Below are 17689 nucleotides of genomic sequence, written 5' to 3' on the forward strand. Positions count from 1 at the left end.
TACTACAGCCAGCAGAGCATGTGGGCAAGACATTTGACCAAACAGTCAGCGAACACATGGCTGACCCATGGCCAACAAATTACATTCATCTCATGAAAGCAGCAGGCACTGATTTGTCAAGCCATTAGCACTCTTAGTAGTTAAAACATTTTCTCATGTTTTAGTCACACTTGTCATATTGTTTCCTCTCCTGAACTCAGCTTAGATATTTGCATCTGAGACAAAAGAAGTCTGTAAAAGTACGCACAGCATGTGAAAGAGTCACTCACATCTTTAGGAGAGGAAGCAATGTGGTCGTACTCTGCAAGCTTTTTGAGTTTGCATTTGCATCTTGCAAAGCTGGATCCACTTCATCATAAAGAATCTCAAGCCTGCTTCTCAAGCTCTTGACTATGTCTGCCTGTACACAGACCCACATGATTTCATGCCATAGCCATGAAGAAGCACGAGCTGCAAAAGCTCACATGACACAGAGCAAGAGCTTCAATCTAGAGAAAACTAAAATCCTTGCCTTCAGATCTGCAACAGCATGTGACAGAGGCTCGCGGGAGAAACAGTATGCATGTGCTCGCACAGAACCACTTAGGACAGCAAGACCAGCAACTTGACCACTACTCAAATCTTCACAGGCAAGGTGTCAGAAAGTCACTAGTTAGTTTCTCCTGTAGCAATTGTATCTTTCCTGCCTTTTAACGTAAAAAGACATGCAATTAAGTGCACGTTTCACTTGAGTTAGGGTGTCAAGCGGGCATAAAGCCAAATCAACGGTCTATAAATGCACATGCAAAGAGCCACAGAATGTTCAAATTGTAAAGAGTCATCCCAAAGTGCTGTAGAGAGCAAACAAAGGTCTACCTTCACCATAGTCATATGGTAAGAATAGTTCTACTTCATGGCTGGTTTGGCCAGCCAACACCTTATCTTCAGATATCTGCTAGAATGTATACCGGAGAAATAAAACATTATAAGACTTTTTGATAGGCAAGTCACATAGCCTCATCAAACTATAAAGATACGGCAAAGTCTACCTAGAAATCATAAGCTAACAGGGACTGCAAGTAGAAAATCTTACCAGGGTACCATCCACCACAGCTACAGCAGATTCTAAGTGAGATGCTTCCACTGATATTGCCGAAAAAAACACATCCAGCAACCTCTTCTTTGAAAGCTTATTTGAAAAAACTGGAATTCTTTAATCATAAGGAATGTTGAATTAGCAGTCTGATCCATATGCAAAGAACAGTAAGAAGACATGTCTCTCAAAAGCTCACCTATGCTCAAAATTGTATGAGCACCCAAAGCCATGTAGTGTCGACAGAATCTTTGCTAACTTCCATTCACAGGGCCGCAGTGAGGTTGAGCTAAATTGTGTTTCAAAAGAGCAGCTCCGGCAAGCGACTCTACCCAAAAAATCCATTACTTTGTGAGCACACATCCACAACTTAAGTAGTCCACTAATAACAAATGAAATGCGATGTATTGTTCCATAAGGTTTTTCATCTATTAGGAGCCCCTTAAGTAATCAAATGGGTCCACATGCACCCTTGCATAGTACAACAAGAACCTATCAGATTAAGATCAATTTAATGCCTTACTTTCTTCCTTAAGAGACTCTAGCTTGTAATATCAAGCTTCTAAGAGAGCAGAAGCAAGCAAAAGAGCGAGGGCCAGCCTACTAGCTTAAAGAACAGAATGCTACTATCAAACATAAATTCATTACAATGATACCAAATATAATCACTATTATTTATATTCAGGCGTCAACTTAGATACACTCTTTAAAGAAACACATCACAACACGTCCTGCTCCAATTCAATACTAGCTTTGCTCAAGTTTCCCACTACTTGGATTGTCTATTAGGATAGTGCTTGAACTGTTTAGCTTTTGTTTGAGATGTATAGGCTAACAAGCATGGACATTTCATACAATCTCTTGTTTTTAATTATGGAAGATGTGAGTTCACTTGACAACTATTGTCTTGGTTCATAGCCTTTGCTACGTTCATGCTAGAAGTGGGCACTTGCAGTAGGTGATACTCTGTCCTGCATCAAAATATCGTACCATTTCCCCAGATAAGGTTTCCAATTTGAGAGTTCCATCGAGTTTTGCAGATTTACTGGGATGGATGCAACTTCAAATTCATAATAGTCACATTAATGCTACAGCTTCAAGCCCTTAAGATTGAACGTAATTGACTTACTTTATTACCAACATTCATCACATATTCTCTTTACTCTTAACGTGAGACTGAGGACAAGGTATGCCAAAAATAAATTGTCATTTGCACTTGTTAGTTTTATGCGTGCATATTGCTATTTGTCTCTTTAAATATGGCTGCCATGGGCCAGCAAACCAAGCGAAGGAACACTCGTAGAAAAGGTGCCACCTTGTGTAGGCATTCTGACACAACATGTAGGACTGCATTATCGAGAGTAGGGTCTGCATATGGCACACACAGCCAGACAGGCAATTGCCTACCACATCAGCAGCACATGTAGACTATCCAGTTTACAAGTCTGTCCAAGAGAGCAGTAAATGTGAACACACGAGTATGGAAAGTTGACCTCAAATTTGGCCAGTCTAGGGCCCAACCCAATCTGTGGGTCTACCAACCGGATGGACCACCACACCAGACTGTCCAGCTTGGCCAACCTGCTATGGCTGACCAGGGAACCCTTGGCTGCCTAGAAATATGCCCATTGCTGGCCTCTTATGCTACCCATTCCAGGGCCTGCTTTTACCAGCCATCACGCCCTATTCCAGGGTCTTTCACAGCTCCATGCGCTGGTCATTTTGCCAACCATACTTGCTGCTCCATGTCACCGGGGAGGTGACATCTAGATCCCAACTATACCTACCACTATGACAAATCAATCTAGACATGAAATTCCTACTTTTTTTTTTTCAAAAAATTCATTAAGTATGAATGAAAACCGCGAGAGCAAGCTCAAATGCAGGAGTACATCATGCAATGCATGAAAAAACAGCTCAAAGTGAGCTAATAAAGAACCAAGGCGGAGGCTGAAAATGCCATCTCAACCCTGAAGGCAACTCAGAGAAGAAAGGAGATCCCCTCCAAACTCTGAAAAAGGTTACTCTCCTGGCAGTGGCTGTTCTGGAGGATCCCTGCATGCTTGCCCAAATGGCCATCAAAGTGTGTACTGTGTCAGTCCAAATACTGGCTATAGTCTGGGAAGGGTGAGCCTGGATAACCTCCATCGCCTCTGTACACCTGGCTCTCCAAATATGCCAAGCTGCAATGCTAGCCAAAATCTCCCAAGACGTGTCTACTGACGCATGAGCAGCTCTGAAAGGAGTGTGGGGAACATCCTGAAGGGAACAAGACTCCACTAAATGTCACCGTACAATGAAAGTTGGATCTGGATCATGTCCCTCGAAGAACACATGTGGGCCAGTAAGAGATAATCAAGCCACAGAACCCCAGGTCATATAGAAAGGTGCTATATGAAAGATGCTAAAAATCCTAGCAACACCTTTCTAGATCGTCCTCGCCTGTCTACACTCCCAAAGGCAATGATGTACTGACTCAATTGCCATGCGACAACGAGGACAAGTAGGGTCAGCCCCGAACCTGGATCTCCACAAGTTCACTGCAATCCCTCCATGAATAGAAAGCCAAAAGAAAAGAGTGACCTTTCTATTCCTGAGGGATTTCCAGAGCCTACGCCAAAAGTTCTTCCGCATAGCTGCGGAGATCTAAAAACCATCCCAGTGTGGTGCTCTGGAGGGCCTCCAACCTCTACTGCTGAGCTGAAATCTTCGGGCATTTCTAACTGTATATCGAAAGAAGGAAAGCTCTTCTCTTGGTGCCCCTCATCAATCCATTCCCACTCCCCTGGGTCCCACTGCAAGAACCTAATAGGGGAGCCACCGTATAGCCAGAGTCTCCAAGACCCCAACGCAAGGAGAATAGGATCAGGGTCAAGATACCACTGTGAATCCCTACCCCACTCCATGAATCCTGCAATCCTAACATGCTGAAATGCAACCTCCAAAAGAATATCATTAAAAGATCTAATAAGTATGCCTCCCGACTAAACATCAAAGACAAGGGTATCCTTCCTCATGTGCATCCTGCAATGCAATGACCTGTAACGGAATGCCCGTCCCTGAGAATGCTCCCCACCAAGTGGACTCTGTAAGCGGCATGTCATCTGTGTCAATCCACTCTGGCGGAATGGGCTGCATGTATCTGCTGTATCCTAAGTGCACTCCCTCTGAGGTGGCCAACTGCTAAAAATCTCTGATCCTCTGGAAGTCTCATAAAGGCCTGCCAAGCGCCTACAGTAGAGGTAGGTCCCCTCTCCCATCTAGACCACTGCATATAATGTGACACTCCTAGTGATCTGCCATGATGATCCAAAATCGAGTCATTCCACATGACTGGCTGCCTTTGAATCTCTTCATGAGAAGTGGATGGAACTCTGCGAAGTGTGTTTCTGAAGCTGCCCCAAGCTTTCAGAATAGCAGCCATGAGAGGGGAAGGTGGGGGAGATGGGCTGAAGTAAAGATCCATCTGCTGCTATCCAACCAATCTCCCCCATGAGAAGGGGTGCAAGACTGAATGATGCGTGAGAAAAAATCCTTCCAAGGCTCCTGTCTAAGCATCAATCCACGTACTACAAACTTGCAGAGCAAGGCCATACTCTGCAAGCTCGGGTCAATAATATTGAGACCCCCTTCTCATGTGGGGAGAATGAGGGTCTCCCAAGCCACCCTGGATACAACATCTGAGGTGCAATCTAAACCGCTCCATAGGAAGTTCCTGATAGGTCTCATGAGCTGAGCGATACAATCTCCAAATCTGCATCAACATGAGCAAACAAACCAAGCAGTGGCCAACAATACCTGGTTCACAACCACAACTCTAGATGCAAGGTCAAGTATGGCTAAACTCCCAAAGATGAGTTTCCTCCTGATACTCTCCAACACATGAGCGAACTGTTGTGCCGGAGAGATGCCCAACCCAACCTGGCATCCCAGATATCTGACGGAGACTCCCCTCTGAATCCAAGTGAACCCTATGTCAATCCCCCAGACTGGAGTGTCCTCATCACTAATCCAAAAGCCATTGGATTTGTTCCAATAAATGTGTGCACCTGCCACAATGCAAAACAAATCCAATGCTATCCTGAATGAATTCAGTGTCTATGGAGTGGCAATGGGCATCCAAAAAAACAGTCGTGTCATCTGCCAACTCACTGTCTCAGAGCTCATCCTCATGCCTCAGAGGAAGCCTGAGCCCTACAATTCCAACTTGAGCTCTAATGTAATAGCTCATAGCCTCAGCCACAAAAAGGAATAAAAAGGGGGCTAGGGGGCAACCCTGACGGACTGATCTGGTAATCTCAAACTTGTCTCCCCCCCTGACTCCACCAATAAGAACCTGGCTGTGGGCTTATCTATAGAGGGCTGACACCCCTCTGATCCATGCATCTGAGAAGCCAAAGCGAGTAAGTGTGCCCTCCAGAAAGCCCCAGTCTACCCTGTCATAAGCTTTCTCTAAATCCAAGAGTAGAATGGCCAGCATGTGGCCATTATGCATGGCCCACTCCGAAGCCTCCCAAAATGAGAAGATGTTATAAAAGATGCTCCTACCATGCACAAAACCCATCTGCGTATCATGGATAAGATCTAGTAGAAAGGGCTGCAGACGAAGGCTGATAGCTTTAGCCATGTTTTTGTACAAGGTACCCAGCAAGGTAATCGGTCTCCACTGAGACACTAAATTCCTGCAACCCCCTTTCAGAATCAAATGAATGAGGCCCTCTGTAAGTGATTCTGGCATTTCACTCGAGTCCCATACACCCTGCAGGGCTGAGGTAATATGATCCCCAATCTGATCCCAAAAAGTAATAAAAAATAAGGGGGGTAAGTCCATCTGAACCAGGACACTTGCCCTTGTGAAGGGCAGAGAGAGCACTCCTGAACTCTACATTGGTGAAGGGTGCATCAAGTGAAACAATCATATACCCTGTCATCAACCCAGGTAAGTATCGCCAAATAACCACTCTAGCATCATCTGTGGCTTGAGTGTCTGGATCTGCTATAAGTAGGGAGGCATAGAAATCGGTGGCAACCTACAAGGCGGCCTCTGGATGTGTCTGAAGAACTCCGCCTAAGTCAACAAGCCGTGAGACGCTCTCCCTACTATGTCTGGGACCAAGAGTAGAGAAGGACTGCTTGTTGACCCTACCTCCCTTCTGTGTCCAAAATGACTCTCTGGCGTGAAAAGCATACTCTACTCTCTGATCTAAAAGTGACTGCTGTTGAGCCCTTGCTGTAGCAAGGCGCTCCTGAATCCATGCATCCGTAGGCCTCTCCTACTCCTCCCTCTGGAGGGCAGCCAACTGCTGGCGGATACCTATCTCACGCCTCAAGATCTCACCCCTTCTGATACGAGCAACTGAAATATAAAAGTCACTGATATCGGAGAGGGTTGCGGCTAAATCTGAAGGAGAAAGCTGTCCATCCTGCAAATGAGATACCCAGGTCCTCAACACTGTCTCTATAAGACCCTCCTCTGCATAGAAAGAATCTGGAATCCTGATACTAGCAAAGCAGCGCCTCACATGGGGATCTGAGACCATCAAAACCACTGACAAATGATCTGAAGTAGACACCCCAGCTGCAATGTAAACAGTACCACCTCTGTCAAGAGCCCAATCACCCACATAAAATCTGACAGTCCGTGCATGTATAGGCATCTTCAATCTCCTGTTTGACCAAGAAAACAGGAGAGAATGTGGCTGAGTGTGAAAAGCATCATCATGCCAAGCATCCCTGCCGCTGTACTGAAAAAGGAAGGCATCCCACGCTGCTCTCTCTAGGGAGTGAAGGCCACCTTCCCTACCACCCCTTTGTCTGAGGGCATTTCAACCATGTTGAAATCACCCCCTATAATCCAAGCATCTGCAATATGTGACCAAGAAAGCAGTTCCTTTCAAAAAAGAACAAGCTCCCCTCTAGAATTGGGTACATAAAGATTTAAAAGACCAACCTTATGCCCATCAATTAAAAGCATAATCCACTGAGCTCTAGAAGGGACTATGATCCTGTGTCCAATCACCAAGGGTAGTATAGAAGAAGAAACAGAAATGCAAGTACCTCCCCTGGTGCCCAAGGCGGGTGACCAAAAAGTGTGGCCTGAAAGAAGTTTACCCGACTTGGAACAATCCCTGGCATCCATTTTGTGTTCCTGAATCATCAGAATGTCCATGGGAACCCCAGTAACACCTGGATGAAGTTGGTTAAGAATCAGTTGCCTGCGGCAGCGGTGAGGTACATCCCTGAGGCCTTAAACGTTCCAACTGACAATCCTCATCTACGAGAGGAGGAGGCTGGATGGAAGATCCTACCCAACCTAGTAGCCAAAAAAGCCCTCTCTCGTGAAGAATTCCTCCTATCAAGAGGAGGGAAGTCAACTGGGGAAAGCACACCCCCCCTGCAGAGAGGGAAACTCTCTCCTGGAAGATATGCTCCCCAAGCGTGGAGGGTACGAACTCCTTTGCCTCAAACTCAGCCAAGTCTGCCAGAACCGAAAATGAATTCCTGCGAAGTGCCTCTGGCACTGGAGTGCGAAGGAGCCCTACAGAAGGAGGAGTGGAACCAATAATCCCCTTACCTCTGTCAGATGTAGGCAAACACATATGCCTGATCTCAGCCACAACTCTGTCACTCCCCTCAAGTAAAGCACGGGCCTCTGCAGGAAGGTTCTCCCTAGATAAGTGCTCTTGCATCTGAGCAGGGTCAGGAGCAATCTCATCTGCACATGGAACCAGGATAGGGATGTCTCCTGCTTGAAGAGACGTGTCCATGGTCCCATCAGTGGTAGCCTGAGATACTGGCTCGCCAACTCTAACAGACACCCAGCGGGCAACGACCGGAGCAAGACGTGCTGACTGTCCTATACGCGCTGTAGAAGTACTAGGACGAGAGGCTGAAGGTCCTGGCTGTGAAATCGAAGGTCTAGCAGCTCGTGAGGCGGTAGGAACTGGTCATGAAGAAGGTCCAGGTCAGGTGAAGCTATGAGGCACACCCGTGGATCTTTTTGGTCTTTTCTTTTTCCTTGGGCAGTCTCTAGCAAAGTGCCCAAGGGTCCTGCAAATCCTACACTGATCCTGTCTTCCTGCAATCTCGACTCTCCTTCTGAAGAAGGAGCCATCTGGACGCTGAAGCATGATGTGGTCATTCGAGATGTTAGGGTCAAAGACAATGACCCTAACACACAGTACCCCATCGGACCTAACTGTCTCTGCTGCTGAAGTAGGCATCTCAGGGAGAGTGGGGATCTCAGTAACCACTCCAAAGGCGGCTCCAATGGAATGTAGCAGTCGATGGTACACCTGAGGAAGGCCTGGAAATCTAATGAACATTGACGTCGTCCGGCTGTCTTCCTCGACAGGATCAAACCTCAAAGAAAAAGGGGTCAAAAAAATCCTCCTAGAGCTCAGTGCTAACAGGCTAGCCTGCAGCACTGTACGAGCTACCTCCGAGGAGTCAAAAACAATCTGGAAGAAACCTCGCCCAAGCAGACGAACATCTGTAAGGTGCCCTGCGAGGTCTCCAGGTAGAGTGGCGAGCATCCAGTCCCTGGCATGTAACCTGGACGGGTGGGACCCATGGATGCGAGCAAAGAGCAATGACGAGCTCTCCTGCTCAGTATCTTTTTTGGGCTGCTCAACTCGTCTTTTGAGAAAACAATTGTTTTCGCGGCCGGTGGGAGTGGACAGAGATTGGCTGAAGGTAGAGAAATCGCCAATCGAGGTGGGTGAGGCCGACTCGAACACAAACAAGGTTCCTTCCGCACTAAGCTGCTTGGGAGGAGGAAGGTGAGCTGAGGAGGAGGAGGGGCTGAGGAGGAAAGGGAGGAAGGGGAGGATGAGGAGGGAGGAGGAGGAGGAGGAGAAGAGGGCGAGGGAGGAGGGGCAGGGAGCGGGGAGAAGGGGTAGAGGAGAGGGCTGAGGTGAGGAGTAGGGAGCAGGGGAGAGGAGAGGGGGGTAGAGGAGAGGGCTGAGGCGGGGGGTAGGGAGCGGGGGAGAGGAGAGGGGGGTAGAACCACATGTGAACAGCCAAATTATAGTGAACCACTCAACAACTCATAGCATTCCTTTTGTGAGAGCAATAAACTGTTCATGGATCTTTTCAAGGCAAGGCCTGGTATTCAGCACTGTCATTTTAATATCCCTCTTTACATTTTGTTCATAGCCCAAGCTTGCTTGAAGATGGATGGCATTTGAGAGACAGCCTGTTCTACCTCCTCAGCTACGATGGCACGAAGACACAGCTTGTAAGTTGTCCCTCATAACTCATTTGACAAGTTCAGTTCCTCGTTACAGCTTGCATCTGCCACTTTTATTAATGTTGTGGTGCAGACTTTGGATTTTGCAGGTCCATGACTCCCATTTGCAAATTCACATAAATGCAAGCATTCCGGTCCAAGATGGCATTCACAGATGCAGCAACCATTGGAAGCTATGCAAATGGATGATTCTAGCGTGGACGTTGTTGCACTACTGAGGTGTCATGCAACCACTTGCATAGCTTGTTGTAATCTGCTAGCTTCAACTTCAGAGACAGAGATTGTGGAGATCCATAAGACATATCACGATTCACATCACACTCATAACTGTTGCGCTAAGAGTTTATGCTAAACACAATCTTTATTCTGTTGCCATTGGCAATCACAAATGAGCCACTGAATACAGCTGAAGGGTTCCCTCAATGAAGGGGCCTGAATATAGCATCTAGTTCCTCAATGGAGAGGCCGAAGAGGCAAGGGTTTGCTATTCATAGCTGAATCTGATTATGGCTGATGGACTCCTCTCACAGGCACTGGATAAGGAGAGGCTATGGTGGCTGAAGGGGCTGCTGGGGAGGGGCTGCTGGCTGAAGTCTGGACTAGGTGATGCTGGAAGAATGAGACTTTGGCCTTCTTTCATAGCCCTGAAGACTCCTGCCATTTCACAGACTGGTCTATAACTGCAATTCACAGACTGCCATTTCCACAGATTAAATCAGTCTGTTCACAGACCCAAATTGGTTTAGCAACTAGATCTGAGCCTATATAAGGGTTTGAGGGTTTGGCAGCCCCTTAGGCTGCCCTGTTGTCAAGTAGATGGCTACAGGCTGTTGGATGCCCGTGACGATAAGAAGGTGCAAATTCAATATGAGAAATCAACCAATAAGAAGTGAAGATATGTACAGTTCCAAGTGGGAGGTTGGGTTTATCTGAAGACTCATAAACTACAAATCAAATCAGTTCAAGGTCATATCAAATATGTAAAGCTTGCAGTAAAGTATAAAGGACCTTTAAAGTGAATGAGGCAGCTTTTCCTGGTAAAAATCAGGTTAACTACAGGCTGATATTACCAGATGCATGTGAAGGAACATCAATGGTATCATGATAGAGACAAAAGGAAGGGGTGTGGACTTTATTCGAGAGTGGAATGCCCAATATTAGGCAAGTGATACAATGCATGTGAGAGAGCATCTCCAGATCCACTAATTTCTCCACTGATTTCTCAATCAGGTCCATGAATCTCTCAATCACACCTACTAGAACCTTCTACCACCTAACCTGGTCACACTAACCACCATGTGGTCACACACAAGCACACAATGACCTTGTGTAATGAAGGCCAAAAGTGGGTCAAGTTAGTGGGGGTTAGGATAATTAGTATTTGGGGTGTTTGCAAGATAGAGGGGTCTAAAGGGCTAAGGAGGTACTATATAAGTACCATCCTCTCATGTACAAGGACATCTTTTGATGTGACATCTAATCCTATCACTCCCACCTCCTTCCTCCAACATGCTCTCTCTCTCTCTCTCTCTCTCTCTCTCTCTCTCTCTCTCTCTCTCTCTCTACCCCTTTCCCTTCTATCGCTCTCTCTCCTCCTCCTCCTCCCCTCTCCTCTTCCCCTGGATCCCACCTGAGACGCTTGATTACATCTTTATAGAGCTGCATCGGCTACGGGATCGTACCGTAGCACAGGACCAACTTATCCAGAGCATGAGCCAGGAGATCACTCACCTCCGTCAGGAGGTGGTCTCCCTCACCGCTACAGTCACAACGGTCCCGCGCACCACACCAGAGGTGGAGGAGCGGATCGCCACCATCCAGACCGCTATTGAGGAGACTACCAGATGGGTAGATGTTGCAAGACGGGCACCCAAAGCAACAGTTTCAGCCACCATCGCCGAGCAGGAACAGAGGGCCAGTAAGGCTCTCAACATCTTAGTTCGAGGTATCCCCCGAGTAGATTCACTCACCGCCCTTGTGGACGCGACTGCTTTCGTGACCTCTACCCTCGGCCTCGCCGAGCATGGGATCGAGCATGCATGGCGCACGGGACGGGATCCCACACGTCCACAGCCACTTATCATCCGATTCAGGGACACTCAGGCTCGACTTGCAGCACTCAGGCAGCGCGCTACACTGCGGGACCACCCTACCATTTTCATGGATGAGGATCTCACACCTATGCAAGTAGAGGAGCGGCGCATCCTACTTCAGCAGCGAGATGCAGCCCGTCAGGAGGGGAAGTGGGCTGTCGTCCAAGATGGCCGCCTGCTAGTTGGCCCCCGCCGCCGAGCCCCACCAGGTACTCAAGACATGGTAGCAGGCTCCCCCCCCAAATAGGGAGACATGGTCTATGAGATTCAGACTCAGCACACAGTACCCTTGGCATGCACCATATGGAACTGTAATGGTACCCTATGGTCTAACCCTGGGAATTTCTTCGAGTCATACACTAGACGTGACATAGTTTTCTATACAGAGACACACCAGAGCCCCGAGCGCCCTCTCCCCTTGGTCAGTGGCTATACCTGGGAGTCAGTATTCCGTGAGGAGACCAGAGATACTGGGGGGGTCCGAGGCTCAGGCAGAGTTGCAGTACTCTTCCGTTCAGCACTCATTAGTCTGATATCCGTGGTCAGACGGGATGTTCATGCCCGTTACCTATGGCTCCGCTTACGACGCCCTTCCACACGCGACCTTTTTATTGCAGTCTGCTACTTCCTCCCTGAGACGTCACACTTCGCACGGGTGCTATGCGAGGATACGGGGGTATCCCCCTATTTAGATCTCCACCCAGACATTGTGAAGTTTTCCAGACGTGGAGAGGTCCTCCTAGTTGGGGATTTCAATGCACGGACAGGCACACATCAGACATCCCTCCTGGATTTCCACTCAGATCCGGTCACTCGGGCTTCCCCCGCTCCTCCGCCGACAGTCGAGCCCCCGTTACTGCATATGGGCAGGCTTTTGGATCTTGGACGTATACATGATCTGGTCATCTACAATGGACTAGATCGGTGGCCCGCCTCCTCTGGTTTCACATGTTTCCCACATGGCGGAGGAGCCAGTGTCGTCGACTACATTTTGGGATCTCCTACTTTAGCCTCACAAATCAATGACTTCCGTACCGCACCCTTACCCCCAGGAGCCGACCACACTTACCTTTTCTTTCATCTCCTTACACCTCGAGCCCCTTCCAGCCACACTCCGCACTACACCACTTATCATGACATACACTTTGATCATAACCTCTCACCTGACTACTCAGCCCACCTAGCCTCTCTCCTCAAACACCATACCCTCTCTAGATCACCGAACCGCCCTCATCACCCACTCTCTCCACAATGCAGCCCGCCACATCTTTCCTTACACTACTCGGTCTACCCGCCCCCCACCCGTTGGCTCCACCCCTTGCAATAGCTGGTATGATGACGAATGTAAAGCCTTCCGCCGCATACTCCGACTCACGACCCAGCGAAATGCTAGGGCTGACCCACACCTCACCCGGGAATATCGCCGCCTAGTCCGTCGCAAGAAGCTAGCCTTCTTGCGCCAGAATGAGGATACGCTACTAAACATCCTGTTCAACAGCAACTCCAAGGATTTCTGGAGGAAATTTCTAGAACACCAATCCCCTACCCCCCTCTGGACGCTGTCGTGACAATGATGGGGATATCGACCTCGATGTAGAGGTTGACAATTTCTTTAATCGAAGAAATAATAACAATCAAGGCAAAAACCCCTTGGGAAAACTGGAACTTCCCAAATATAATGGTAGCGGAGATCCAACCCAATTCCTCCAGCATTTTGATGCCACATGCCGAGTAGGTGGAGATCAATCCCATGAAACCAAGGCGGTTTGGTTGAAGAAACGGTTGGCCGGACCGTCTTGAGACCGCCACCGTTATGCTCATTGTACTAGTTATCTTTAGTCTCATAGACCTTCACGGTCTCCCGAAGACTTTAATAAAATTTCTTTCTTTCTTTCTTTCTTTCTTTCTCCTGCCATCTCTGGACTTCACCAATTCAGCCCCTATCCCCTTCATTGCATTGGTATCAAAGCACTTTCTTGGACTTAGTTCACCAACGCCTATTGAGAGTGCCGCCCACGTCACTGCTGCCTAACCCCTACACCCAGCTGCAAGCGTTCACTGTATACATTCCAAAGCCTTGAGAACCGAGTGTGACCCGACCTGCTACATCGAACAAAAAAAAGAAGAAGAAAAGCATCCATCGAAGGACCAATAGCCTTTCAGCAAGGGTAGAGAGACCTCTAGTCATTTGAACCAGAGAATTGAATCAAGGCAACGGGGTGCAGGAACTTTTTCTATGGAGAAAAAAAGTAAGCGCCAATCCTCGGGCCGGAAGGTGTGAGCGACCAACACTCCCATATGCGTCGTCGTCCGTCCCTTTTTTGTTGCATCGCGTCTTCACGTGGATGCATGTCCTGCTCGCCCCGCCCATCTCTGCTCACGTCGTCACCTCAAAGGTGCCTCAAAGGGATTTCAACCCAATCGGACGCCTTCAATGATCCCGTCCTCAACCCCCTTTCCGTCTGCCCATCTACCTCCGTCTACCAACTTGTCATCCTCCTCCCCCATTTGCTTCGGGCTGAAAGGGGTTAGCTGTCCATGTTGCTGTGGTAGTAAGAAGACAACTAGGGTTAGTCCAGGTCAGGTTAGGTTAGTAGGTTAGGTTCTAGTTAGTTTGGGTCTAGGTTAGGTTAGTACTAACTAAGGTTAAAGGCTGGGTTAGGTTGGCCTAAGACACTGTCCTAACAGTCCTAAAGGTCTTAGGTTAGAGCTGTACTAATTGTCCTAGGTGACTTAGGAGCCCCCCCCCCCCCAAATTTATTAATTTATTTTTTCTTTAATTTTTTAAAAGAGGGCAAGAAAGTCAATTTTTCCAGTCTCTTCTCAAGGCCTTCCACATCCCATTTAGGCTCCATTTTGAAGCCTCTTTCTTTCTTGAGCCTTCTCCATGGACATTCGAGACTGTTTTGGCACTTTCTTCCTAGCCTCTCCATTACATTTTGAGCTTTGAGACAGGCAAAAAAAGAGTACATGTGCATGTATTTGGCACAGTGGGACAGCCACGAAGGTTTAATGCACAACAAGGGACAGCCATATGCGTATGAAGGGAACATGGGATACCATGCCTCTAGTTTTGGACAGCTTACGGAGGGCTTTATGCAGCATGCAAAAAGATTAGGGCACCTTCAAAGTGGGGATGATTCACAGCCGCATGGAATCCTTTTGCTTACCATCCACAATATCTTGTACCCCATTACATTGGATGTGTTGCATCAGGTATTTTCACCTTTTGGGCTTATTGAGAAGATTGTTATGCATCAAGTTTCAGGTGGACTGCAAGCTGAAATGCATTTTGCCTCACAGGCTAGTGCACTGCAAGCACAAAATACCTTGCATGGTCGGGATATATATGATGGTGGTTGTACCTTACGTATTCAGCTGTTAGATTTAACAGCAATGTCCTATGCTAAATGTCAAGATACAAATGCCATAGAGCAGCCTGTTGTTGGAGCTATGATGCCGAGGGGGGTGATGCCAAAAGCTATGCAAGCCTATAAGAGTAAACACCCAACATCTAGGGAGAATGTTGTCAGGCCAATGCTTGTAATGCAGTCTAGCCATGTTATGCCACTCCCTAGCATGCAGCCAAACCATGCTTTAGAGCCATGGATGATGCCTTTGGATGCAGGACAAAACTATGGTCGTTGTCAAGTGACTGCAGCTGCAAATACTAAAGGATGTTGTGGGGAGAAGTGTTTTAATGAAAATAGCAGCTTAAATGGCTATGAACAGCAAGAATCAAAAGCTGTCATTTTGAGAGCACCCAAGGGTATACCTCCTAGCTTTGCAATGCACACGCTCGATGGCACAAGGGCTAACTTCATGGATGCTTCAGAGCACTGCAGAGAAGTAGATGGGCCAACAAATCGGCGAACAAATTTATGAGAAGGTCGGAGAGGTTGTGCACATTGCAATGCAATCGATGGGAAAACAGCCCACACTTCCTTCTATGCACCAAAACGATGGGGATGGGAAGGATATCGATCCACCCAAAGAGTCTCCTGGAGCTATGATGCCTAGAGGAGCTATGCAGCCTAGCCATGCTATGCCTCTCCGTAGTACGCAGTGAAATCATGCTTCAAATCCGTGGAAGATGCCTCAATATGCAGGACAAAAATCTGGTTGTTTCCAGGCTATTACAGCTGCAATTACAAAAGGGTTATGTTGGGATAGCTGCTCAAATAAAAGCAGCGGCCCACATGATGGAAACAAATAGGGACAGCAAGGGGGCTGTTATATCAGTTTGCAGGACCGATACATTGCTCCAGATGATGCCCTAGCAATTCAGCACAGTAATGGAAGAAATGCCTATATTCAAAGTAGCCTACATAACCGTGACAATGACACAGACCTGATGGGTGAAAAGATAGATGAAGCGCTAATGATGAGCAAATCTGTGATATTGATGAAGATGCATGGCAAGATAAGGATGTGGATGAACTTACACTCGATCCTTCTAGGCATGCAAACTTTGAGGACAAAGTTTTTGAGGAGGTGAGGACGAAAATAGAAGACCACACAGGATAGCAAGGGATGCCAAAGTAAACTTACCCACAGTGACAAGGAGCAGCTTGTGCAGCATGAAAAAGACATGCAAGACAGTTTTAGTCCTGAAGCTGTGTCACAAGACATTCAGGAGCATGACAGAGGGGAATATGGCCACAACTTCAACATAATTGATGCCCTTCACTGCTGCTCACTAGGTGAGTATAGTTGGGAGTTTTGCTTGCTACACTTAGCAGCCATTAGGAAAACAATGGCATCTCATAGGATTGCTGTAAATGCAAGGGCAGAACTTTGCAAGGGTGTCCTCGTGCTTGGTACAACATCGGATAAATGCTGCCATGTATTGGCACTCACAAAAGCAAATCCGTGTGCACATGATGAGGCTGAACAGACCCATGAGGGTGATGTCAGAACTATTACTTATAGTTCATCGAAGATACCACTAGCCTATGAGCTAGAAATTCAGAATATGTAAAATGGTTCGTTGTCCAGCAAGTTGCAGACATAAGCCAGCAAGACAAGCCCCAAGATACAGCTGTTATGATTGCTGTCCTAATGCAGTGTGATGTTGATGTTTTTGGGCCACAAATTTTGGCATAATTGTCATCAGGGCATTATGCTTCTTTATGCTGCATGCATTTATTACAGCTTACCAATCAACAAGGAAGGTCCATGGGTGTTGATATCACAGGGAGATCACCCATATGTTTGCCAGTTCCTTCATTGCCATATGCAAAATGTACTCATAGAAGGGAATCATGATGTTGAAATGAATGGCTGCTCAATAGACATGCTTTCAAGCCTGGACAGAAATGAAGCCATTGGACTTCCAAATTTGAGCATTGTGGCAATGGATCTGAAAATTTTGATGCAATTCTTCTCATGGGGTAATGCATTACAGAGCCTTATGTGCATGCCACTATTTCGGTCCATTCACAATGAGGATATATGGAACCTCATTTATCAGCTGATTGGAAACCCTACAATGATATCAATCGTGGAAATTGTCCCTTGTATGGAGAGCTTAAGCAGAGGCAGCTTTGCAGAAGATCTACCTGAGCTTCAAGGAGCCAATTGGAATAGAATGATTGCACGAGAATGAATGGCTAGGCCTTGTCTTTCCAAGTTTAATGTTCATGCTACATGCAACCTGCTGATGTTGTGTGGGAAAGAGGCAGACGCATCCATCCAGCCAATGGTAATTTGGTTACAGATTTGGTTGCAGCATATCTTGAATATCAATGTATGCAAGCTCATGCCTCTCCTTCAACAAAGAAGGCATACTCTTCAGAGGGCTTGACTGATCTTGGTTGGACTATGGCAGAGACGACTTGCTCAATGATGCTCAGATGCAGTCAATCTGGCATGCATACGCGAGACTATGGGTCAGCACATGCACTTTGGGTTGCACATGGCTGATAGCCTTTGTTCTCCGTGCATGTTTGTGTTGTCTTCTTACTACCACAGCAACATGGACAGCTAACCCTTTTCAGCCCGAAGCAAATGGAGGTCAAACAGGATCTAGCATTTTGTTGTTTCATCCAATGCCCCCTCCTTGGTCTACTGAAATAGGTTCAAACAATGTGTTTTATTATTGTGTTGCCTGGGGGTTGGACTTTGGTGTCTCCAGTGACAAGGAAAGTTTATGGGACCATGCCTACATGACTCCTAGCAGGCCTAATCCGTCTCTCTCAGATTATTTGGCTGTTTGCAGGCTAGATGCACCTGGAGGCCGTCCGAAAGACATGTATACTACTAGCATCCAAA

The 17689-nt window shown here is 47.2% G+C and overlaps 1 protein-coding gene across 4 annotated transcripts in view; it reads right to left on the minus strand.

Annotated features, from left to right (window-relative positions):
• LOC147889493 (oxidoreductase, zinc-binding dehydrogenase family protein) overlaps positions 1 to 17689 on the minus strand; it is a 57003-nt gene that overhangs the window by 26448 nt on the left and 12866 nt on the right. For 3 of the 4 annotated variants that reach the window (XM_087391588.1, XM_087391586.1, XM_087391589.1), the window contains exons 5-9: positions 1272 to 1400; positions 1073 to 1190; positions 856 to 934; positions 512 to 621; positions 270 to 400 (exon numbers count right to left, since the gene is read on the minus strand). In XM_087391588.1, the coding sequence (XP_087247714.1) occupies positions 270 to 400; positions 512 to 621; positions 856 to 934; positions 1073 to 1190; positions 1272 to 1400 (567 nt within the window). The remainder of the gene's footprint in view (positions 1 to 269; positions 401 to 511; positions 622 to 855; positions 935 to 1072; positions 1191 to 1271; positions 1401 to 17689) is intronic. The other variant, XM_087391587.1, reaches the window with a different exon arrangement.

The sequence above is a fragment of the Dipteris shenzhenensis genome, chromosome 20 (assembly GCF_047967505.1).
Source record: "Dipteris shenzhenensis isolate YYH24624 ecotype China chromosome 20, Dip_SZ_1.0, whole genome shotgun sequence".
NCBI lineage: Eukaryota > Viridiplantae > Streptophyta > Polypodiopsida > Gleicheniales > Dipteridaceae > Dipteris > Dipteris shenzhenensis.